Source organism: Scyliorhinus torazame, chromosome 17, assembly GCF_047496885.1.
Source record: "Scyliorhinus torazame isolate Kashiwa2021f chromosome 17, sScyTor2.1, whole genome shotgun sequence".
In the NCBI taxonomy this organism is placed as follows: Eukaryota; Metazoa; Chordata; class Chondrichthyes; order Carcharhiniformes; family Scyliorhinidae; genus Scyliorhinus; species Scyliorhinus torazame.
The window spans coordinates 119,486,889-119,512,180 of record NC_092723.1 but is presented as its reverse complement, the minus strand read 5'-3'; the positions used below and the strand labels follow the sequence as shown (position 1 = coordinate 119,512,180).

The following is a 25,292-nucleotide window of genomic DNA, read 5'->3' as shown; positions in this document are numbered from 1 at the left end:
TCCAGTGCGGGAAAAAGTTAATCACTTAAACCAGGCAACATGAGCAAGTGGGCACAAAGCATGCCTCTCCACCTTTCCCCCTCCCCGAAACCTTTCCGCCTCATAGACGCATCTACCCCCACTCCTCCTTCAACCCCCCCCCACCAACCCCACGTTCACACACACACCCCTCCCACCACTGTGAACCACGCATGTGGCTAATGATGCCTTCTCTGTGTCTCCTCAGGAAAAGCTATCCCACAATCGCTATGGTCGTGTCGCGAGCAGTTGCCCCCCCAATGCACCCCCCCAATGCACCCCCCAACCCTCCTATGGCGGCCCATCCCTGAGAAGGGTCCCCCACCCCTAGCCGAGGGTCCCCTGCCCCCACAGAGCACTGGGGTAGCAAGCCCAGCACCCCCAGGCTCTTTGCTTGTGAGCAAAGATAGAAACTCTTCCTCTCCCCCCCCCCCCACCCTGTCTCCCCACAGAAGCCCTTCTGCTAGGTTCCCATTTCCCAAAAGGAGTACTAATCGGCACCAGCGTGAGCATTTGCTGCTTGCTGGGGATGCCGCTGAATGACGAGAGGCTGTTGGATACGGGATGGCTCACGTTAATTGTATGGAAATGGGACTTAAGTGGTGATAATTGGTTTCTCGCCACTCTACGGTGAGATCCCGATTTCGCCTACGGGAGCGGACCGGTTGCATGGGAAACTGTTAGGTGCCTGGCGCGGTTCTTGTTTTTGGCCTCTCCCGCTATTCACCGGCCTCATTTTGTGCAATTTAATGCTTTTTCTTTAAGATTGATACTGTCTTTAATTATTTTAACTTAACCATGGATGGTGGGCCCATCGCTGGGAATTGTTCTTTCTCAGTGGAATGTGTCTATTTTGTGTATTCTGAAATATCTCTTCAAATGTCTGCCACTGAACCTCTGTTGACCTGTACCTTAACCTCATTTGCCAGTTCACCTAACTAGCTCCACTTCTGTACTGTCATATTTGCCCTTGTTTAAGTTTAAAATACTGGGGCGGGATTCTCCGCAATCGTCGCGATGTCCGCCGACCGGCGCCAAAAACGGCACGAATCAGTCCGGCATCGCGCCGCCCCAAAGGTGCGGAATCCTCCGCATCTTGAGCGGCCGAGCCCTAACCTTGAGGGGCTAGGCTCGCGCCGGACTGATTTCCTCCCCGCCAGCTGGCCGGAAAGGCCTTTGGTGCCCCGCCAGCTGGCGCGGAAATTACATTGCCGGGCGGCGCATGCTCGGGAGTGTCAGCGGCCGCTCACTGCAACCCCGCGCATGCGCAGTGGAGGGAGTCACTTCCGCCTCCACCATGGTGGAGACCGTGGCGAAGGCGGAAGGAAAAGAGTGCCCCCACGACACAGGCCCGCCCACGGATCGGTGGGCCCCGATCGCGGGCCAGGCCACCGTGGGGGCACCCCCCGGGGCCAGATCGCCCCATGCCCCCCCTAGGACCCCGGAGCCCGCCCGCGCCGCCTTGTCCTGCCGGTAAGAGAGATGGTTTAATCCACACTGGCGGGACAGGCATTCCAGCAGCGGGACTTCGGCCCATTTGGGCCGGAGAATCGTCGGGGGGGGGCCCGCCAACTGGCGCGCCGTGATTCCCGCCCCCGCCGAATATCCGGTGCCGGAGAATTCGGCAACCGGCAGGGGCGGGATTCACGCCAGCCCCCGGCGATTCTCCGACCCGGCGGGGGTTCGGAGAATCCCGCCCCTGGTCTTGGACAGACTCTTCTCACTCTCAAATTGAATATAAAATCCAATCATATGCTTTCACAATGAAGTTATCAATTAATCCTGTCTCATTGCACAATACCAGGTTTAGTGTAGCCTGCTCTATGGTTGGTCCCATTGTTTCTGAACTCCACCATGATCCTCGGCAGCAGGCCCAATGAACCAAGCATTTAATTGTGCATACCCAGCAACTTTCTTTTGCAGGGTGCCCACTTAAAGTCCTCATCCCAGTACTCTGCAGCGGAACCCACATGCGGCCTCATACTTTAACAAGCTGGTACCAATGCTACATGAAGGCAAATGCTGGAAAACTGAAACAAGAATAGAAAATGCTGGAAATATTCAGAAGGTCAGGCAGCATCTGTGAAGAAAAACAGTTAACATTAATGACACTTTATCAGTGCCAGCACTATCCTTGCCCACTGCTCAGGCAGCAGCCACTCATACCTGATGTCTCTCTCAGTGCTGTACTCTAAATCACTCGCGGGGTCAGTGTGTGTTAACTGCAGGTGTGAAATTAAGTGATGGTGCTGGGCTTTCATCACCACTGTTGTCTTGTTCGTTCACTGCCTAACCAGGTTGCACTCCATGGGTATCTAAAAGGAAAAAGGTACAAGAATAAGATTGTGATTTGAGGAGAAGGAGGAAGTAAGGTGTGCTTGATTACACAGTCTGCAGATTGTGAATCAGAAGAGGTTGTGTGATGGGGGCAGAGTGGAATGTGAAATGGGTAATTAGATGTCATCTTTGGTAGTTTTAGCCATTCTGCTGGCTACAACTGCAACTGTAGGCATCTCAGTAAAGGCCAGAACTATCTCCTGTATAGTGGTCAAGATGTGCAGTCACCGTTCAGGTAGCTCCTGCAATGCTTGCTTGTGTGCCAACTTGTCCTGCAAGTGAGCTGTGTCATTGAATGTTGTGCAATCTGCTTGTCTTATGTGTCTGTCATGGTTTAATAGCTGACAGTACATGTCAGCTGTAAGATGTGGGCGGATATGTGTGCTAAATATGTGAGGGTGCAATGCTGGATATGATTGTCAGGTATGAGTCCTAATTGTTGGGAGCTGAATGATGGGGTGTGGTACACTGAGCAGTGTGTGAGGTTAGTGGTGCAAAGGGTGAGATCTGGCATTTGAAGACGCATTCACCGACCTTGGCCCTGATGAGATTTTTGTGGCACAGCATCCAAGTCCTCAGGGCTTGATATCTGACAATGACTTGAATAGCTATCTGCTCCCATTGCCTCCTAAGCATGTGTTTGGATGGTCTCATGACCCCCTGCATATACAAGACTTGTCCTTTGCACCTCCCCCATCAGAGTATCAAGTACTGTCTCCAAGAAAGTTGGTGCCTGATCTTTGCAATGTTGTCAAATTCAATTCCTGCATGGTTGCCGACAGCATCTTCAGTCAGAAGGAACTTCATCTTTAAAAGGTGCAGCCTAGTTTTAAGTGGTGCTAGTCACTCACGATATTGGTCAGGTGTCCAGCCAACCAGCAGCTCAATTAGTGCTGACAGGACACTGATATCATTTTAAAACAGCAGGCAACACAATGTTGGTGTGTTGCGTGCATTGCAGTCAATGGGCGAGGGCTAATCACAATCCCCACACCCAACTTTGGGGACTGTTGAATGCAGCCCCATAACATTTCAACCAATGAATCTTGAGCAAGCCCACGTGAGACTGGATAGTATATATCACACTTCGGATGGCACATTTTATTACACACACAAAATGATCTTATAAACAGAAGATAAGTCAACTATTAAATTCTACAAGCTGTTATGACTGCTTTTTGGTCGATTTAAACAGTTTGTAAATTAGATTTTCCTCTGAGAGATGTGAATAAAAAATTGCCTCGACAATTCATTTTATGGTAACTGATGGTTGTAGTTAGGATTGAACAAAAATCAGCATTGTTGCTGAGAGAAATTTTTATTCCAGACTTTATTTAACTGATTTTAAATTTCTCCGCTGCCGGGGTGGATGTTGAACTCATGTCGCCTGATTTTGGGTGCAAGTCAAGCGACTCCATTGCACCCGGCATGGATCCGGGCGCAACAGGTGAATCACGCGTGAGCCGCAAATCTGCGCCAGGCCGATTGCGAGTCATCGGACTAGCTCCATCCAGCATGATCTGGATATCGCCCTCGCTGGGTGAGACTCAGATCCAAATACAGATTCACCCAGTGCCTGGTACTCAACGGCCGCGTGTGGAAAACCTTGCCACAGTGCCCTTTAATACTGCTCCACACACTTGGACCAGAAATAGCAGCACCGGGGTGGGGTCTCCCAGGCCATTGGGACCCCCGGGTGGTTGGGGACAGGGCAGTGTGGTACCCTGGCATTCCCTGTGATACCTGGGCACCTTGCCACTGCCAGCCTGGCACCCTGGTGATGCCAGCTGCACACCCTGGCAATTCCACCCTGTCACCTGGCAGTGCCTGGGTATCCAGGTGCCAGGTTGGAACTGCCAGGGGTCAGGCCGGTTGCCCAGTTGAGGGGGAGGGGGGGAGGGGAGGGGGGGGGGGGCCTCCTGGGAGCCTCTAACGTGGGGGGGGGGGGGGGGGGGGGTGAAGGGGATGGTCAATGAAGCAGGGTCTGGGTGCCTGAAGGTGGTGGAAGAGAGAAGATCGGGGCTGTCGGACAAAATGGCACCCCGATCCATGTGGAACCTTTTCCTCCTGACGCGCTTCTACGTGTGGCCTCGGCGGGGAGAAATTCCCCAAGGCCAAAGAAAATGGTGACAAAGTGCTGTTGGACAGCAGTATGTTTCTTGCCACTGCAACTGCCAAGAAACAGCCCACTAAACGCGTTGTTCAGTGGACGTTAACTTCAGTCTGCTGAATCGCGCCCTTTACCTCTGTACAAGTGGATTCATTTTGAGTGAGTTAAAATTTCACCCTATGTCTCTGGAACATTAGTTCTGGCCTTTGAATTATATGTTCAGTAATCAATTTGATACCATAACTAAATAACTAATAGAAAATAACTCATTTGAAAGCAGAAAAACACTTAACCAAAATAGAAGAAAGTTACAATGTTTACATTACTATGGATATGTGACTTGAGTTTCAAGCTAATAAATGAAACCGTGAAGAAAACTCTTCTTTGATAAGTCTTTTTTTCTTTGTTCCGATTCCTTTCTTCATTTCTGAATATTGCTCTGGGATAATTTCAGTCATCAATTGCGCTCTGGAACGTTGATCTCAGTTAACTGTTCTTTTTGTGCAGATTGTGTCTCTGAATACCTCTAATACGAAAGATATCACAAACAAACCATTCCTAATCTCATTGGACATGCATGCGTCTTGCAATAAGAGTTACTGTGTAGCTGGCAGAGCAAGTTGAGAATATGGTTAACAAAGCATACGGGATCTTGGGTTTTATACATGGGGGTGTAAGAATACAAAAGCAAGGAAATTGTGATACACCTATATAAAATTGTGATTTGGTCTGAAATTGATTATTGTGCCTCGTTCTGGACTCCACACTTTAGAAAGGATGTAAAGGCATTGAGGAGGGTGCCGAGAATGTTCATGAGAATAGCTTCAGGGATGAAAAACTTCAGACTTCTTCTTTTGTATGGTTTTAGGAGCAGAAGCTATTGTCACAGTTTTAATGTCAAGTTCTCTAGCCAGGCCAATGCCTTGCTGGAGGGCAAGTGTACCTTCAGGCTGTTGCCCTCAAACTTGATTCAGGGGGCAAAATGTTACGTGGCCCATGATTTGGTCAGGGTTTCTGAAGTCACAACTAGGCAAGGTTTTGAAGTGCCACTTGAACATCAAGTGACCACATCAACCACGTCCAGTCCATATTCAATTGAGGGTTGTCCACATGCGCCTCAGAAGATTGAAACCTGGTTGTTGAGATGTTGGTTCGGAGTGAATGTGTTTATTTTGGAAGGTGTTTTCTGTCCAAACTTCCCTCCAGATATCATCAGTGTTATGGAGTTGGAGATGTTTGACTCATGTCGAGAAAGTGTTTCATCGAGCCATGTGGTGATTTGAGGATCCTGACAGCCCCTATGGATGGGAAAAGTTCAAGTCGCTGTCATGTGTTATTTCTCTGCGTGTTGCTGCATCCCGTCAAATGGAGGGGTGGCATTTGATAGGACTGGTAAACACTGAACTGAAGTTGACCTCAGAATTTCAGAGATTATCCTTATTAGTGAATGAAGTTGTGTGTCAATGTGCTTGAGGTCCATACAGGTGCTCATCTGTTGAGAAGAGCTACGGTAAGAGTATGAAGGTTTGTGTTTCTTTCTCCCCATCTTGTGCCAGCCAGTTTGTGTCTTGGTCTTTCTGGCAGTCTTTAGGAGGTGGTGATGGTAAATTGGGACCATAAGTTAGGTAGATAGGTGGGAGTTAGTTCATGCTGTACTTTTTTCCACAAAAAGGTGACATTTAGGGCCTTGCGATTTGGAAGGAGGAATGCAGAGACAATGGACTTGGCTGGATTTGTTTGCAGTCCTCAGTTATGTGGATAAATTGAAGATCCTGGGTGTGCTCTCCTATAAGATGGGAATGGGGATTTTTTTCTTAGAAGGGTTCAAAATGAGGGTTCTGGACAGAGAAGAATAGAATAAACTGTTCCTGTTGGCAAAAGGATTGAGAACCAGAGAGCACTGATTTAAGGTGATTGGCAAAAGAAGCAACAATAAAATCAGGGGAAACTTTTAAGCAAGCAGGATTTAGGATCTGGACTACCTGAGAGTGTGGTCAGGGAAGATTCAGTCAGAGCCTTTAAAAGATAACTAGCTGGAGAGAAAAATGTTTGCAAGGCAATGGGGAAGAGGTGAGTGAGTGGGAATAGGTGAGGTAGTCCTGCAGAGAGCTGGCATGGACACAACAAACTGAATGACCTCCACCTGTGCTGTAAACATTCTGCGATTTTATGACCACAATCACTGGGTGACTTTTTTGCTCACTATGAGAGCCACTGTAGCAATACCATCACTGCCCCACATGGAATGTGCTCTTTTAGTTTGGACTGGGGTTAACCAGTTCCAATTTGTGTGGCTAATACTTATTTGGGTTTTTCTTACACTTAAAAATCAGGAGAATTGATAAGTTTTCAGGAGAGGGAGGAGAATAAGTAGTAGGCAGAAGTAAAACCAGGTTAAATTGCCCAGATATCATGAAGATACAGTCAGAATAATTTCTACATTATATTTCCCACTAGCCACCAAAAGAAGAAAGTTTAAACGGCATTTTGTTGGGATTCCGTATTTACTACAGGGAGCTTGTATATGAGAATATGCCAGGATTCAACACACAGTCCACTGGGGACCCTTCTTCTCTGCAGACAGAACTAACACGTAAGTAACAGCAGATGACAGATCTGTGGACAGCCTTGATTTGTTTCAAAAATAGTTTCCTAAAGCTTTTTGTTGCTTTAATGCATATGTCTGCAGGGCTTTAAATTCTGATGGCTTGGTTTCTGATAAGTCCAACTTGCTGATGTTATTTCTGACAAAGCAATAAAAATGCAAATATTTATTTTATTTAAACATATAGGATCATTATCATGTCAATTGTGGAGTCTACCACCAGCTCTTCAGTCATGTATACTTTTCTGACATGATAAATCTAACACTTGTGTTGATTGGATATTGTCTGTGACCTTGCTTTGAATGGGATATATGTCATGTGAATGGTTGCTTCACAGATGTTTTGCAGTCATTTTTTGAATAATTTGACCATCTATTTATAGCCATACTGATGCTTTCTACACAACATTTTCGAAAATTGGTTTCTTCTTTTATACATCATTTTTCCCATGTTATCCTCTGATGCCAGAATTCATGATTCAGCCAGTGATTTACTCAACATCAAATGTGATGTCAATTTTCTTTGTATGTCTCTCACACCCAACACAATTGAAACTACCTAGGGGTAGTTAACAACGGGGGAAAATATTTACCCAAATGGTGAATTGACTTGTTGGGCCTTCATTCTAACTGCCCAACATTATTTTACTTATATTTTCTTACAAGTCAGAAGAGGGTTAGAGGAATTGTCTACAGAATCCCCCATGGGTTAGTATGCAATTAGTCCGAGTCAATTTGATGCCAAAGATATTTCATGTCCAAACCAAAAGGACTGAGAATCGATTGAATTGGTCCTCGGGGCCCAATTGGCATACTCAGCTTGAGCTACTAACATTGGTTCTGCTCCAAAGACAGCTTCCCCAAGCAAAGGCATAAATGTTTAACACCTGACTCATCAGAAACAGCCCTTAGATAAGTCGAGTTTGAAGGATTCGAGTGGGGTGATCGCAATGCCTATAGAGTTGGCGAATCACTGCAGTGAAATCCAGATGCCCACCACACTCTGGGTGAAAATGCTTTTCCTCATGTCGCCTCTATTCCTTCCACCAATCACCTTAAATCTATGTCCCTGGTAATTGACCCCTCAGCTAGGGGAAACAAGTCTTTCCTGTGTGCCCTATCTAGGCCCCTCATAATTTTGTACACCTTTGTGTCTTTTTATGCATAACAAACAGGCAGGACACATATTAATTTTTATTCCATGACTTTCCTCCGTAAGTGCATTCCTCACTGTCAATGGCTCAATTTACGATGGAAAACAGACCGTGTCACATGGGAAGGCCAAAAATCTGTTGCTTTAGAGGAGGATGAAAAAGGCACCTTCTGATTCAGTTGTGCCAAAGGCATGCTGATCAGATCAGTTTTGGTCATAGTTGTGTAGAAGCCTAGAGTGTAAAATTAACTAATCCTTTCAACAAACAAGATGTTTTAGAGATAAGTGACTTTAAGTAGGACAAAATATGAAACAAAGAGATTTTTAAAAATTCTAGCAATATACCCAAGACAGACCTATTATTGCACCACAGAAACAATGAAGGAGGAAATGTGCCTTTGTTTATACTCTCAATTCTGAATCACACATCTTAAGCCAAACAAATATGTTTTGGTGTCCGAGAAATGGAAAGTCAATGCCCTTTAGCACTTTTAAGATTTCAATTTTTAAACCCATAATGGAATATTAAATATATATTCAAGGTATCAGTCAAAGATAGTTCCAGCATTTCATTCAGCTAGGTACCAAATGTTGATTTAAACTACCTGCCTTTTCGTTTTCTCACTCTTCAATGTGTTGCTGTGTATCTATTGCAGCCTGCTCGCAAACGCAGACCGTCTGAATGAATGTTTCCACTGTATGGATCTTAATACCATGCATAAAGTGATAACATTAATACCAGCTTGCACCTGTCAAGTTAGACAATCACAGCAGGATGCTGAGATAGTACATTCACACCACAATGCCAGAGAATGACAGGATGCAGATTTGCAATTACATTATTCCACTCACTGAATTCTTAATCTCAGCGCTGTGGGGAAGTGTGGCCGAATAGTCCATCAAACATAGATAGAGTGAAGATCACAGGTTGCGTCATCTTAATAGGCCCAATATTAAGTTGGGGCAGGAGTTGTGTGGTTGACGGCTGCAAACTATGGCAGCATGAAGCCTGAACTCCAGAACGTTTGACATTAGCCCACCAGCCACCCATCTGAAACCAGAGGGAAGTAGTAGCAAGCACACCCGTGGTGTGTGAAAGTGAAGTGCCATAGTGGAATCATCACTGGGGACCCAAGGAGTGGTCCATAGCATGGGGATGGCGGGGGAACCTCTGTTCCTGCTGCAAGTTTTTAATTATCTTTTGGCCTCTTCCAGCCCAAATCCTCTTCCCACTAGCTTGGTTTAGAAGGAAAGCCAACACAGCTTCTCTGCACAGATATCTGGTCAAAATGGCAGTCAGACCTGAATGATGTCATATTGTTTTCAATCTGCATATTTAAAGAAGAACCGCACTGGCTTCTGTCAAACATCCTTCTGACTTGCTCAGAAGAGTAGATTTGAATTGAATCTTTTGGGATGAGAGCACGACCTCGCCAGGTAAACCCCATGGGCATATTAACTACCTGCTAGTTTGACCACATTCTGGGAATCCATTTCAGAGCTGCATGAGGACTGGAGCCAGAACAAATCCTTCAGTTCATAAATGTTTCATGATTTGGAGATACCAAAGTAGATGGTGAGGAGGGTGACAAATTGATAAGGAAGTAAAGATTCTGAGCTTTTCAGTTAATCAGGGAGAGCCAGCATTGATTCATGACATAAAGATCCTGCCTGACAAACCTCATTGAATTTTTTGAAGAGCTGACTAAGTTAGCAGACAGGGGAATGTCTATGGATGTTGTTTATATGGACTTCCGAAAGGTATTTGATTAAGTCCCACATTTAGTCTGTTAACTAAAGTAGAAGCCCACGGAATTGAAGGAGAATTACTGACATGGCTGGGAAATTGGCTCAGTGCGGGGGGGGGTCTCTGGTGCGGGACAGGGGAAGGGGGAACGGGGTGTTGGGTTAGTCTCATGGTTGCGTTCTATTGGGGGAGGGGCTGCGTAGCAGAGGCGTGAGGAGGGGCAGCTACAAGACCTCACTCTTGGTCCTCCCACTCAAAATCGAAACCCGATACCGGGATCGCAACAGAATCCCATGCGATCCTCGCCATATTTGCATGGCAAGGAACAGTGAATGACCTTTGGGCACCACTCCCAGCATGAGTGCAATCCAAAGGCAATTCAGCTCTGGCAGGAGAACAATGGGGGGGATTCTCTGATCCCGAAGCTAAGTGTTGTTGCCGTCGCGTTTCATAACGGCTTCAACATGCCCTCAGGAGCAGCGATTCTGACCCCTACAGGAGGCCAGCACGGCACTAGAGCGACCCACACCGCTCCAATTGCCGATGCTGACGTCAGATGTGCGCCGCGGGTCTGCGCATGCGCAGTGGGACCAGCGCCAATGCGCACATGCGCAGTGGCTCCATTCTCCGCGCTGGCCCCGACGCAACATGGCGTAAGGCTACAGGGGCCAGCGTGGAACAAAAGAGGCCCCCCAGCCCGAGAGGCCGGCCCGCCAATCGATAGGCCCCGATTCATAGGGCTGACTAGGGGAGGCAGTGGCGTAGTGGTACTGTTGCTGGACTAATAATCCAGAGACCCAGAGCCATGCTCTGGGGACCAAGGTTTTAATCGCAGATGGCGAAATTAGAATTCAATAAAAAAATTTGGAATTAAAAATCTAAAGATGACTGTGAAGCCATTGTCAATTGTTGCAAAAATCCATCTAGTTCACTAATGTCCTTTAGGGAAAGAAATCTGTTGTCTTTACCCGGTCTTTCCTGCACGTGACTCCAGACCCAGCAACGTGATTGACTCTTAATGCCCTCAGGGATGGGCAATAAATGCTGATTCAGGCAGCGACGCCCACATTCCATGAATGAATTTAAAAAGTCTTAACAGCCATTGTTACTTTACAGTAAGTAGTCTTACAACACCAGGTTAAAGTCCAACAGGTTTGTTTCAAATCACTAGCTTTCGGAGCACTGCTCCTTCCTCAGGTGAATGATTCACCTGAGGAAGGAGCAGTGCTCTGATGCTAGTGGTTTGAAACAAACCTGTTGGACTTTAACCTGGTGTTGTAAGACTTCTTACTGTGCTCACCCCAGTCCAACGCCGGCATCTCCACATCATTGTTACTTTAAGTCTCTTTAACTGAAATGGAGAATCCAATTCTGGGTAGATAGTTTGCATATTAAGTGACTTCCCAGAGATCTGCCCAGACATGCCTGTCCCTATGTCAATAGAAAGTATTTTAGAAGTCACTTGGCTCCCAGACTCAATCTTGGGTTAAGGTATATTGGTTTTTCATTTTGTTCTGTTAAAAATGAGTGTGTCCATCTTTTATAAATCTGCAGCCGTATTATAGAGCAGCACGGTAGCATTGTGGATAGCACAATTGCTTCACAGCTCCAGGGTCCCAGGTTCGATTCCGGCTTGGGTCACTGTCTGTGCAGAGCCTGCACATCCTCCCCGTGTGTGCGTGGGTTTCCTCCGGGTGCTCCGGTTTCCTCCCACAGTCCAAAGATGTGCAGGTTAGGTGGATTGGCCATGATAAATTGCCCTTAGTGTCCAAAATTGCCCTTCCAATCATCAGTGATTGATAGGAGTTTTCAGGAGTGTCATCAAAAAGATACCTAAAGGGAAAATTACAAAGAAATGTGCTTCATGCCAAGGGTTGTTGAAATCCGCAATATTTTATCATAAATGGCTATTGGAGTTGATTCAATCACATTATTTAGGAAGAAGCTTAACACTTGAAGAAAAACATGGTAGGTTATTGGGAAAGGAATAGATAGCTCCACTATTGAGCAATAAATAACACAGGCACGGTGAGCTACAATGGCCTCCTGTGTTTGAAGTTCTGTGATTTTGATCAAATGTAATTGATTTATAGAGAAGTTTCAGTATTGTAGATTAAGAAAATAAAACATCTGTGCCTTGTATAAAGAGCAGTATTAACTAACAGTATCAAGAGTCATTCATTTTAATTTGAAAACACAATTTGAATTTGTGTCACACTGAAAAATAAACACATGTTTAAAAGGGTTTGTTATGTGTCTCATCGCAATTGTAGCATCGACGTTTTCCCAATGTCGACAGTTCTGTTCTCAATTAAAATTTGAGTATATCATTCATTTTAAAAATATACTTAAAGGAACTTTAGTCACTTTTAATGTATTGTTAATTGATACTTATCCTCCTCATTGTCGGTGAGCATTTGCATATACTAATCTTCTAAACCCTAACTCACGTATTTTGCTTTGCTTACCTCACGTAGCTGAGAGTAGCTTCGAGACAGTGAGCAGCTCCACAGTAACCAAGTTCGAACTAACACGTAAGTGTAGACACACCCACCTTTTGTTTTAATGTTCTTATTCACTTGTCATGATCATATTTCTTTACATAGCTCAGGTTTTTACAAATACTCAGAATCACTTTGACTGAGTCAATGGTTTGGCTTTGCTCACACTGCTAGAAAGCAATGCGTCACTTTCCCATATTATCTGCAATGTGCAAAGTCTATTATATACAGCTGAGATCTAATCACTTAATCTGACTTCAACAAATATTTTTGCTGTATATATTCCTGTAATTCAGTCTCTTCTGGTTTTTCTTTCTGTCTCTCTTTCTATGGGCCAAATGGCCTCTTTCTGTGTTGTAAATTAATCTGGCCTGAATTTTCTTACTTGATGCAGATAGTGGGGGCCAGGATAATATCTAGTTCAGCCCGACTGGCTCAGGAGAAAGTGCCCGCAAAGGCAGGATCTTATTGTCAGGCTGGAGTGGGGCTAGCCGACCTGGAAACATTTTGGAGGCAGGCTGTTAAAAGACCCGCCTCAAAGCTGTGGGCCTAGTGCTAGTTAAAGCAACAACACAAAAGCACTCCAGCCCTCACTCCTCACCCCTCCTTTACCTCCCCCACATTAATTTAGGGGGGTGGGTGGGTTATGCCTATCCATGACACATCATGTCCCCACTTATCTCCTTCAGGCACCACATGCTCCTTATTCCAAGCTATGCCTTTCCACTCCCTCCCCCTCAGAAACCTGATGCTCCCTATGCCGAGATGTGCCCTGCCAATCACCACAATAGTCCTTTATGCCAACTATGACAAGTTCTGTACTTCCACTCACCCCTATGGCCCTTCATGCCTCCATGCCAAGCTATGGCATGTCCATGCCCATTGACCCACTATACACAGTATAGAATCAATGACATTTAAGAATAGGCGGTGGTGTAATATTGGAGTAATCACTGGACTAGTAATCCAGTGGGCCAGGCTAATTCTCTGGGAATAAGGGTTCAAATTCCACCATGTGGAATTTAATTTCAAATCATAAATATGGAATTAAAACCTAGTCTAATGGTAACCATGAAACCATTGTCGATCGTCGTAAAAAAACCTATCTGGTTCACTCATGTCCTTTAAGGAACAAAAGTAGGCCTATGTGTGACGACAGACCCACAGCACTGTGGTTGTCACTCAAGTGCCTTCTGAAATGGCCTAGCAAGCCCCTCAGTTGTATCAAACTGCGACAGAACCTAAAAGGAGTGAAACCGGATGGGCCACCTCTTACCCACATAGAAACTGGAAACAAAATTGACGACCCAGCTCTGTCAGTCCTGCAAACTCCTTACTAACATCTTGGGGCCAAAATTATGCCAACATTGGTGGTGTCTGTGGGGGGATTTCAATGCCTTTCACCAAGTGTGGCTCAGTAACACCACGACTGACAGAACTGGCCAAATGCTAAAGGACACAGCTGCTTAGACTGGGTGGCTGGATTTTCCATTGTTGGGACTATGTTCCCACGGGCCGTCGTCAAAATGGTGGACCATCACGAACTGGCGTGAAAGGACCACTAATTCCCAGCCCTGCAGGGGGCTAGCAGGGACCCCGAGTAAGTCTTGCAGCTTTTGCTGCAGATACGGGCCCCCGCACTTCCGGGTCGGAGGCCGCGCATGTGCTCCATGGCGGACTTGGGCCACGGAGCTAGACCCACAAAAGAGACCCCCCGGGGGCAGCACGGGGGTGCAGTGGTTGGCACTGCAGTCGCACGGCACCGAGGTCTCAGGTTGGATCCCGGCTCTGGGTCACTGTCCGTGTGGAGTTTGCACATTCTCCCCATGTTTGCGTGGGTTTCGCCCCCACAGCCCAAAGATGTGCAGAGTAGGTGGATGGACCATGCTAAATTGCCCCTTAATTGGAAAAAAAATGAATTGGGACTCTAAATTTTTTTAAAAATGAGACCCCCCCCCCCCCCCCGATCTGCTGCGCGCCCGACACTCAACCCCCGCAGAAGCACTCCCTGGCCGCCTATAAGGCACCCCCGGGCCTCCGATCAACCCGCCCCCACCCAGGGCGGCCACGGACTGAATCTGCAGCCGCTACACGGGTATCCCGACCGGCTGGAGCACATTAATTCCACGCCATCGGGACTTTGGCTGGTCAGGGGTAGAGAATGGCTGAGCGGGTCTCTGGCAATGGCCCCAGGTAGGTCCCAGGCGGCGTGGCGTACTCCCCGAATACTCCGCTTTTCGGGGCCCGCAGAATTGATGAACTGGCACCGGTGCCAATTTCTTGCGGGCACATTGATTCTCCGCCCTGCGCCGGCCACGATTTCGGCGCAAGGGTGCGGAGAATCCAGCCCAGGGTCTTTAGCAGGTGATGTGAGAAGCAGCAACCTACTTATTACAGATGTATCTGCCCATGACAGTATTAGTAAGAGTGACCATCGCACAGTCCTTGAGAAAACAATGTACCATTTTCACATTGAGGATGCCCTCCGTCATGTGTGGCACTACCACCGTTTTAAGTAGGATAGATTTGTAACAGATCTAGCAACTCAAAACTGGGCATCCATGAAGCGCTGTAAGCCATCAGCGCTGTACCACCCAACTGATCAGATCTAAGCTTTGCTGTCCTACCATTCCCGATCATGAATGATGGTGAACATTTAAGCAACTAACTGGAGGAATATCCACATCCTCAATTATGGGGGAGCCCAGCACATCACTGCAAAAGACAAGGCCGAAGCACTTGCAACAATCTTCAGCCAGAAGTGCTGAGTGGTTAATCTATATCAGCCTCCTCCGAAGATCCCCAGCTTCACAGATGTCAGTCTTCAGCCAATTCAATTCACTCCACGCGATATCAATAAATGACTGAAGGCAACTTTCGGTGGCAGCCATGGAGTGAATGGTCGCACACTGGGCAGCTCCAGCTCGAAGTCGTTGATTTGAACTCTTTTTACCAGAAAACGTGGGAATTGTGAAGGGAAAGTGTAGCTGAAGGCGTGGAGAAGTTTCCCCGGGAGTTGCATGTCTGCTGGTTATCAGACCGGGCAGAGGAAGTTTAAAGACCTGGCCAAGTGAGGTACCCTCAATAATGATGCTTAGAGATTAAACTGTAAAGAAGGCTTTATTAGACTAATAACTATACTATAGCTAGAGACGAGAGCTGACTGTTACACAGACCATGAGGCAGGCCTTTATGTATGGCTCCCAGATGGGCGGAGCCAGAGGCGGAGTCCCCAGGGTTCCAAGCTCCCGAAGGGAAACAAATTCAGGTATATGCAAGTGAGGAACTTTGTACAGAAGGTATGGAGACGATTTTCCAAGTTGCCAAAATATGCCCTATTGGAATGGTTGCTGCTTCCAGACGTGGAAGGGGAAGGTAGGATCGGGGACATATACAGGAGGCTGGGGGAGCACGGGGGAGCACAAGTGGTGAGGATCAAGGAGAAATGGGAGGAGGAGTTGTGGGGGGAAATAGGATGGGTTGTGTGGATTGAGACATTGCACAGGGTGAACTCAACCTTATGTGCGAGGATGCGTTTGATACAGTTTAAGATGGGACACAGGGTGCACATGACTCGGGCGAGAATGAGTCAGTTCTTCCAGGGGGTAGCAAATGAGTGTGAGATGTGTGGGTGAGGACCAGTGAACCACGTGTATATGTTCTGGGGCTGGGAGAAGATGGAGAGGTATTGGGAGGGGATGTTCAGGACGCTAGCAAAGATTATGGAGGTAGAGGCCATGCCGGACCCTATGGTGGCGATTTTTAGGATATCAGAAATGCAAGAGCTAATGGAGGGCGGCCAAGAGTGGCGGCCTGGCTGGGGTACCTGTACCACTTCCTCCAGTTGGAGAAGACTAAGTTTGAATTGAGGGGATCAGCGGAGGGCTTTGAGACACAATGAGGATTGTTCACGACCATGTTTGAGGAATTGTCCATTGTGTGTGTGTGTGTGTGTGTGTGGGGGGGGGGGGGGGGTGAAAAGGGGGAAAACTTGTACAACCTGTAAATTGTGAGATATGGAGAGGCCAGGCCATGGCCATCTCCAACTAGAGAGGATCTAACTATCTCCCCATAACATTCAATGGCATTACCATTGCTGAATCTCCCACTATCAATATCTTGGGGGTTACCATTGATCAGAACCTGAACTGGGCCAGCCATATAAATACTGTCGCTTCAAGAGCAAATCAGAGATTGGGAATTCTGTGGAGCGTAACTCACCTCCTGTCTCCCCAATGCCTGTCCATTATCTACAAGCCACAAGTCAGGAGTTTGGTGGAATACTCTCCATTTGCCTGGATGAGTGTAGCTCCTTCAACGCTCAGGACGCCATTGAGGTCATGCAGTCCTGCCCCCACCTTAATCATTCACTCCTTCCACCTTCGACGCACAGTGGCAGACGTTTGTATCATCTGCAAGATGCAGTGCAGCACCAAGGCTCCTTTGACAGCACCTTCTAAACCTCTGACCTCTACCACCTAAAAGTTCACGGGCAGCAAATACATGGGAGCACCCCAACCTCCCAAGTTACTCTCCATTCTAACTTGGAATTATATCGCCTCTGCTTCACTGTCACTGAGTCAAAATCCTGGAACTCCCTTCCAATAGCACTGTAGATGTACGTGTACCACATGACTGCAGTGGTGCAAGAAGGCAGCTTGCTATCACCTTTACGAGGAAAAATGGGGATGGGTAACAAATGCTGGCAAAGCCAGTGATGCCCACAGCCCATTAACGAATTGTAATAATATGGTGACAGTATGGGTTTTTTAAAGCTTTAAAAAGTAATTCATATTTTCTCTGGGACTCAGATGTTTCAATCAGATCAATGGTTGTCTGGGCAGTCAGTCAAGCTTCATTACGTATGTTTAGCTGAAAGTTCAGAAAACCTTTACTGTTGTTGAAACAGTTGTGCCCCAGAGAAAACATTTCAGCTCAGGTTCTCTGATCTCTGTGGTCAGTTTCACAATGTTTATTTACACAAGGTTTAGTGGTTTCAAGGGATTGCAGTATTTTTATTGATAATTTGACAGATCTGGATGATAGACACATTTATTACCTTCTAGTAGAATTTTTAAAAATATAATAGAAAGTTATGAATGAATTACTTTTTAAAGCATTTTGAACATGTCCTACTGTCATTATAGGGTTCATTGGTTCTATGCAGTGTATAGTGGGTTAATGGAAATAGCTTAGCATGAGGGGATATAGGGGGTATAGCATGGAAAGGCATAGCTTGGAATGGGGACATGAGGAACATGGCTCCATGAGGAGCATTACCTGGCATAGTGTGCATGAGGCAGACCATTTGAACTTACCCTTCAAAAGGTCCCCTAGAGTTCCTATCTTCTCTGAGAGGTCTTGAACCATGACCCTTTAAATACCTGGCATGACTGCATAGTCACTGGAAGGAATAGGACATGCCCATCTCAGTGATGGAGCTGGCTAGGTGAGGAGTGCAGGCTATTGACAGGCACCAGCCTGCACCAATTGAAGAAAATTAGACAACCTGGGACTGGAGGTCCAAAATGCCAGAATCGGAACACGCCGCCATTTTTAAAGTGTTCCCAAGCCAGCCTGACTCAATGAAAATTCAGGCCTATGATTCTGACTTAATGACACTGATTGCCTTATTTCTCTCCTTTCCTATCTCCTGTCATTAGCAGCTGACTTAATTTCCAATCATTGCTTTTGAAAGAGACAGAATTTGAATGCATTTCCTTAATCGTGCAATCATATCAAAATATTTCCTCTTTTGTTCTTTCCTCAGATATTGAAAGACATTGGATTTTTAAAATTATTTCTGTGCAATGAGCCAGCTACATGTCTGGCTCTGTTCAAATAAATAAGGAAATCATGTAAAAGCATGATTTAATAGATTTGAAAGTTATTTTAATTTCTTGAAATATAATTTTTCCACATAGGTCACTTGACTGGGTAAATAAACATTAAAATCTAAAGAAGGAAAATATGTGTTAAATTTAATTCAATGAAAATTATGCTTTCAATGCGTCTCCCGCTGTAAACCATTATCCAACCATGCCCATTTCTCACATCCTCCCTTTGTGTAATTACAGTGTTGTGGTATGTCAACATGCCTTGGCAATGTCAATTCTCCTGCCAATTCTCTTGTCAACATTTTGAAGCAATATTTATTACAAAGGAACTTTGGGCAGCTTGTTTATCAGATTGCCTGCTGTATGGGGGAGGAATTGCCCTTCACTTTTATGCTTTTACTTTAAAAAAAAAATTTAGAGTACCCAATTATTTTTTTTCCAATTAAGGGGCAATTTAGTGTGACTCGTCCACCTAACCAGCACATCTTTGGGTTGTGGGGGTGAAACCCACGCAGACACGGGGAGAATGTGCAAACTCCACACGGACAGTGACCCAGGGCCGGGATTCAAACCCGGGTCCTCAGTGCTAACCACTGCACCAACGTTCTGCCCTGTTTATACTTTTACAGATGCAATTGCTAAGATTAGTATCTTGCTGTATCGTAAACAGCACATGTATCAGAATTTCCTACACTTGCACATGTGTATACATTACCAAGCCTAACATGCAAATGAAAATCTATACAAATCTTTATCAAATCTTCTATAAACCTTCAAATACATTCTTTATATTTTAAGTGTATGTGAGTATGAACAGCCTGATGGAAAGACATACTTATTAGTGAGAATACATAGGCAGGATTCTCCGGCCGCATCCACCCGCCGACGGGAGAATCCCACCCGAGGTCAATGGATTTCTCCATTGTACGCGGCTCACCTATGGCGTTCTTGCGGCGGAGGGAGCGGGTGAATCCAGTCCCATGTCACTGAAGATCTTAGCTGGAAACACTGCAAAGCGCAATGTGGCGTCTCAATTTAGCAAACATTGCAATTTTTGGGGGGAAGTATGCAAAATATTAAATGGGAGCAATACTCCAGGATATTGACAGATTTAAAGTACTGCCTAGTGTAGAGGATTAGTTGAGCTTGAGTGGCAGGATTGGATCCAGAAACATTAAAGATGCTACACTTCGCTCTGCTCGGTGATAACTGTAAGGAGACATAATCAACTGAGCATGTCTTTTCTAGACAAGAGATTCAACATAACTAGAAATGACCAGGAAAATGGTGACTATTTCTTCTATTTTTCTGAAAGAATATTTCTCACTTTCTTATTTCTTTCCCTCTTCAAAGTATTGTTCTCCTTTGATGAAAAATGTAGTGAATTATGTGTCACGGCTAATGTTATAATTGTGCTTATTTGAAATATATGGAAAAGTTGTCATATCTTTTACTCTGCAGAACTAAAGAAATATACAAAATATGAAATCCTAATGAAAACATTCAATGCTGTGGGTGAGAGTCCTGCCAGCAGCCCTAAAGAGGTCTATGTGGGAGAAGCAGGTAAGCAAATGATGACAAAAAGAACAACCATTTGCTTTTCTTTTGGTCATTTATTGGCTTTATTTAACCTTTACGGAATCCTTGTATTGTTTCCCCACCAGTTCCTACAAGAGGTCCTCAGAATGTAAAGGTACAACCTCTCACAGCAACTCAAATCGAAATTACATGGGATCCTCCCCCAACTGAGTCACAGAACGGCAAAATACAGGGTTACAAGGTAAACTTGGATTTGATGACTTTTGTGAGGGCCACGAAGAATCCAGTACGAGTTTTAAGGATACAAAGTAATAACATTTATTTACAATAACATATATATATAACAGCAGCAGCAACTTCCCTTGCTGCACACTCCTTCCTGCTGGTTCCTAAACTGGCCAGCTTTATTTATACTAGGAGTTTACTAATGGTTTCTCCGCCCCCCTCATTGGGGAAGCTCATACTCCCACAGGATTGTGGGATTGTCATTAGTCCCCAGCCAATGGTAAGTAGGCAGGTTATAACAATGACCTTGGTGAGATCCCTCTGAGCGTTACAAAATGCATGTTATGCTTGCGCAATCCATCACAGCAATGCTCTTTTACATTTCAGAATTGCTTTAGCAATGTGACTTTATAATATTCTGACACTTGGATTCTGTGGAAATTACCAAATTTGCACTGCAACTTCGAAGGTAACAAAGGACAAAATCAGAATTGATAACTTTCATTTTGAATGATCAGATTTCCCCCAGGAGCCACAGAGTTTTATTCAGACCAGTACACAAAGCACTGTTTCATTGGCTGCTTGAGTTGGCTAGACGCTAAGTCAATCCATAGAAAGCCAGTGGACAGTATCATTTATAATTGTTGGAGAGAGCTTCCGGGTGCAGCAATGACCAGCTAGGTCGCACGTTTCGGCAGCTCCCGGTGGAACGGACTTTTGGGCTCTTGATAGGAGCCCCAACGGCAATTTTAACGGCAAATAACACTGTGCGGTAATCCAGAAGGGAATCCCCCCTGGACACGGATGGAAAAAAGAGAGGAAAGTGGCCGGATTGCGGTGGATCCTCTAGAGCAGCGGCCAGATAGGCAAGCACAAAGCAAGATGGCGTCGGAAGCAGGCAGTTTAACATGGGGCCCTGACCAACAAGAGTTCCTGCGGCGTTGCGTGGAAGAACTCAAAAAGGAGATGAAGAAGGAGCTGTTGGCCCCGATATTACAAGCGATTGAGGGGCTAAAGGAGGAGCAAAAGACCCAGGAACAGGAGCTTTGGGTCGTGAAGGCAAAGGCTGCTGAGAATGAGGACGACATACAGGGCCTGGTGGTGAAAACGGAGATGCACGAGGCACAACACAAAAGGTGTGTGGAAAGGCTGGAGGTGCTGGAGAATAATGCGAGGAGGAAGAATTTAAGGATTCTTGGTCTTCCCGAAGGTGTAGAAGGGGCGGACGTCGGGGCATATGTGAGCACGATGCTGCACTCGTTAATGGGATCGGAGGCCCCGACGGGTCCGCTGGAGGTGGAGGGAGCCTATCGAGTTATGGCGCGAAGACCGAGGGCTGGAGAAATTCCTCGAGCCATAGTGGTGAAATTTCTCCGACATAAGTACAGAGAGATGTCCTCAGATGGGCAAAGAAAACTCGGAGCAGTAGGTGGGAGAACGCGGTGATCCACGTATATCAAGATTGGAGTGCGGAGGTGGCGAGAAGGAGGGCAAGCTTTAATCGGGCCAAGGCGGTGCTGCACAAACGGAAGATTAAATCTGGAATGCTGCAACCGGCAAGACTGTGGGTCACACATCAAGGGAAACACCACTACTTCGAAACGGCAGATGAGGCGTGGACATTTATTGTCGAGGAGAAACTGGAGTGAGCGGGCCATAAAAAGAACGTTTGGGACAAAGTGGGGGGGTGAATATGTGGGATGAAGGGGGGGAAAAGAGGGAAGAGATGACTTCCCAAGTTGTTAATCCTGCGACCCTGTAACTTTTCTCTCTTCCCCATGTCGTGGAGGAGGGGGGGAGGGAGGATGAGGAGCTGAGGGCGCCGGCCATTGGGGTCGGGGCCAAAAGGGAAGCGCGGGGGGAGGGGGGTTAACTGGGTTGCTGCTGCTGGGGAGAAGGGGGAGCTGGTATGGGGGGGGGGGTTGTCGGGGCGGGGGGGGGCGCCGCTTGGGGGAGATACGGCTACGTGGGAACCGGGTGAGGAGCTAGATTGAAAAAGGAGATGGCTAGTCATCAAGGGGGGGGGGGGGTAAAGAGCCCCCCAACCCGGTTGATCACGTGGAATGTGAGAGGGCTGAATGGGCCGATTAAGAAGGCACGGGTACTCGCACACCTAAAGAAACTTAAGGCAGGTGTGGTTATGCTTCAGGAGACGCATCTGAAGCTGATAGACCAGGTCAGACTACGCAAAGGATGGGTGGGGCAGGTGTTTCATTCGGGGCTAGACGCAAAAAACAGGGGGGTGGCCATACTAGTGGGGAAGCGGGTAATGTTTGAGGCAAAGACTATAGTGGCGGATAGTGGGGGCAGATACGTGATGGTGAGTGGCAAATTGCAAGGGGAGGCGGTGGTATTAGTGAATGTATATGCCCCGAACTGGGATGATGCCAACTTTATGAGGCGTATGTTAGGACGAATCCCGGACCTAGAAGTGGGGAAGTTGGTAATGGGTGGAGATTTTAATACGGTGCTGGACCCAGGGCTGGACAGATCGAGGTCCAGGACCGGAAGGAGGCCGGCTGCAGCTAGGGTGCTTAAGGACTTTATGGAGCAGATGGGAGGAGTAGACCCATGGAGATTTAGTAGACCTAGGAGTAAGGAGTTTTTGTTTTTCTCCTATGTCCACAAAGTTTATTCACGAATAGATTTTTTTGTTTTGGGAAGGGCACTGATCCCAAAGGTGACGGGGACGGAGTACACGGCTATAGCCATTTCGGATCGTGCTCCACATTGGGTGGACCTGGAGATAGGGGAAGAAAAACAACAGTGTCCACCCTGGAGAATGGACATGGGATTATTGGCAGATGAGGGGGTGTGCTTAAGGGTGAGGGGATGTATTGAAAGGTACTTGGAACTCAATGATAATGGGGAGGTACAGGTGGGAGTGGTCTGGAAGGCGCTGAAGGCAGTGGTTAGAGGGGAGCTGATATCTATTAGGGCACATAAAGGAAAGCAGGCGGGTAGGGAAAGGGAGCGGTTGTTGAAAGAACTTCTGAGGGTGGACAGACAATATGCGGAGGCACCGGAGGAGGGACTGTACAGGGAAAGGCAAAGGCTACATGTAGAATTTGACTTGTTGACTACGGGTAATGCAGAGGCACAATGGAGGAAGGCACAGGGTGTACAGTACGAATACGGGGAGAAGGCGAGCAGGTTGCTGGCCCACCAACTGAGGAAAAGGGGAGCAGCGAGGGAGATAGGGGGGGTGAGAGATGAGGAGGGAGAGATGGAGCGGGGAGCGGAGAGAGTGAATGGAGTGTTCAAGGCATTTTACGAAAGATTATATAAAGCTCAGCCCCCGGATGGGAAGGAGAGAATGATGTGCTTTCTGGATCAGCTGGAATTTCCTAAGGTGGAGGAGCAGGAGAGGGTGGGACTGCGAGCACAGATTGAGACGGAGGAAGTGGTGAAAGGGATTGGGAGCATGCAGGCGGGGAAGGCCCCGGGACCAGACGGATTCCCAGTTGAATTCTATAGGAAATATATGGACTTGCTGGCCCCGCTACTGATGAGAACCTTTAATGAGGCGAGGGAAAGGGGGCAGCTGCCCCCGACTATGTCAGAGACAACGATATCGCTCCTCCTAAAGAAGGAAAAAGACCCGCTGCAATGCGGGTCCTACAGGCCCATTTCCCTCCTGAATGTGGACGCTAAGATTCTGGCCAAGGTAATGGCAATGAGGATAGAGGATTGTGTCCCGGGGGTGGTTCATGAGGACCAAACTGGGTTTGTGAAGGGGAGACAGCTGAATACAAATATACGGAGGCTGCTAGGGGTAATGATGATGCCCCCACCAGAGGGGGAAGCGGAGATAGTGGTGGCAATGGATGCCGAGAAAGCATTTGATAGAGTGGAGTGGGATTATTTGTGGGAGGTGCTGAGGAGATTTGGTTTTGGGGATGGATATATCAGGTGGGTACAGTTGCTGTATCGGGCCCCGATGGCGAGCGTGGTCACAAATGGACGGGGTCTGATTATTTTCGGCTCCATAGAGGGACGAGGCAGGGATGTCCTCTGTCCCCGTTATTGTTTGCACTGGCGATTGAACCCCTGGCCATAGCATTGAGGGGTTCCAGGAAGTGGAGGGGAGTACTCAGGGGGGGGAGAAGAACACCGGGTATCTCTGTATGCGGATGATTTGTTGCTATACGTGGCGGACCCGGCGGAGGGGATGCCAGAGATAATGCGGATACTTGGGGAGTTTGGGGATTTTTCAGGGTATAAACTGAACATGGGGAAAAGTGAGTTGTTTGTGGTGCATTCAGGGGAGCAGAGCAGAGAAATAGAGGATTTACCGTTGAGGAAGGTAACAAGGGACTTCCGATACTTGGGGATCCAGATAGCCAAGAATTGGGGTACATTACACAGGCTTAATTTAACGCGGTTGGTGGAACAGATGGAGGAGGACTTTAAGAGATGGGACATGGTGTCCCTGTCATTGGCAGGTAGGGTGCAGGCGGTTAAAATGGTGGTCCTCCCGAGATTCCTTTTTGTGTTTCAGTGCCTCCCAGTGGTGATCACGAAGGCTTTTTTCAAAAGAATCGAGAAGAGTATTATGAGTTTTGTGTGGGCTGGGAAGACCCCGAGAGTGAGGAGGGGATTCTTGCAGCGTAGTAGGGACAGGGGGGGGCTGGCACTACCGAGCCTAAGTGAGTACTACTGGGCCGCCAATGTTTCAATGGTGTGTAAGTGGATGGGAGAAGGGGAGGGAGCGGCGTGGAAGAGATTGGAGAGGGCGTCCTGCAGGGGGACTAGCCTACAAGCAATGGTGACGGCACCGTTGCCGTTCTCACCAAAGAAATACACCACAAGCCCGGTGGTGGTGGCTACATTGAAAATTTGGGGGCAGTGGAGACGGCATAGGGGAAGGACGGGAGCTTCGGTGTGGTCCCCGATAAGAAACAATCATAGGTTCGTTCCGGGGAGAATGGATGGGGGATTTGGAGCATGGTAAAGAGCTGGGGTAGTACAACTGAGAGATCTGTTTGTAGATGGGACGTTTGCGAGTCTGGGAGCGCTGACGGAAAAATATGGGTTGCCCCAAGGGAATGCATTTCAGTACATGCAACTGAGGGCTTTTGCGAGGCAACAGGTGAGGGAATTCCCGCAGCTCCCGACGCAGGAGGTGCAGGATAGAGTGATCTCAGAGACATGGGTGGGGGACGGTAAGGTGTCGGACATATACAGGGAAATGAGGGACGAGGGGGAGATCATGGTAGA

The 25,292-nt window shown here is 47.0% G+C and overlaps 1 protein-coding gene across 2 annotated transcripts in view; it reads left to right on the top strand.

Moving 5' to 3' along the window:
• LOC140394110 (protein sidekick-1-like) overlaps positions 1-25,292 on the top strand; it is a 360,429-nt gene that overhangs the window by 257,981 nt on the left and 77,156 nt on the right. Inside the window, exons 20-23 of one of the 2 annotated variants that reach the window (XM_072480960.1) lie at positions 6,923-7,058; positions 12,448-12,504; positions 19,770-19,871; positions 19,973-20,088. In XM_072480960.1, the coding sequence (XP_072337061.1) occupies positions 6,923-7,058; positions 12,448-12,504; positions 19,770-19,871; positions 19,973-20,088 (411 nt within the window). The remainder of the gene's footprint in view (positions 1-6,922; positions 7,059-12,447; positions 12,505-19,769; positions 19,872-19,972; positions 20,089-25,292) is intronic. The other variant, XM_072480961.1, reaches the window with a different exon arrangement.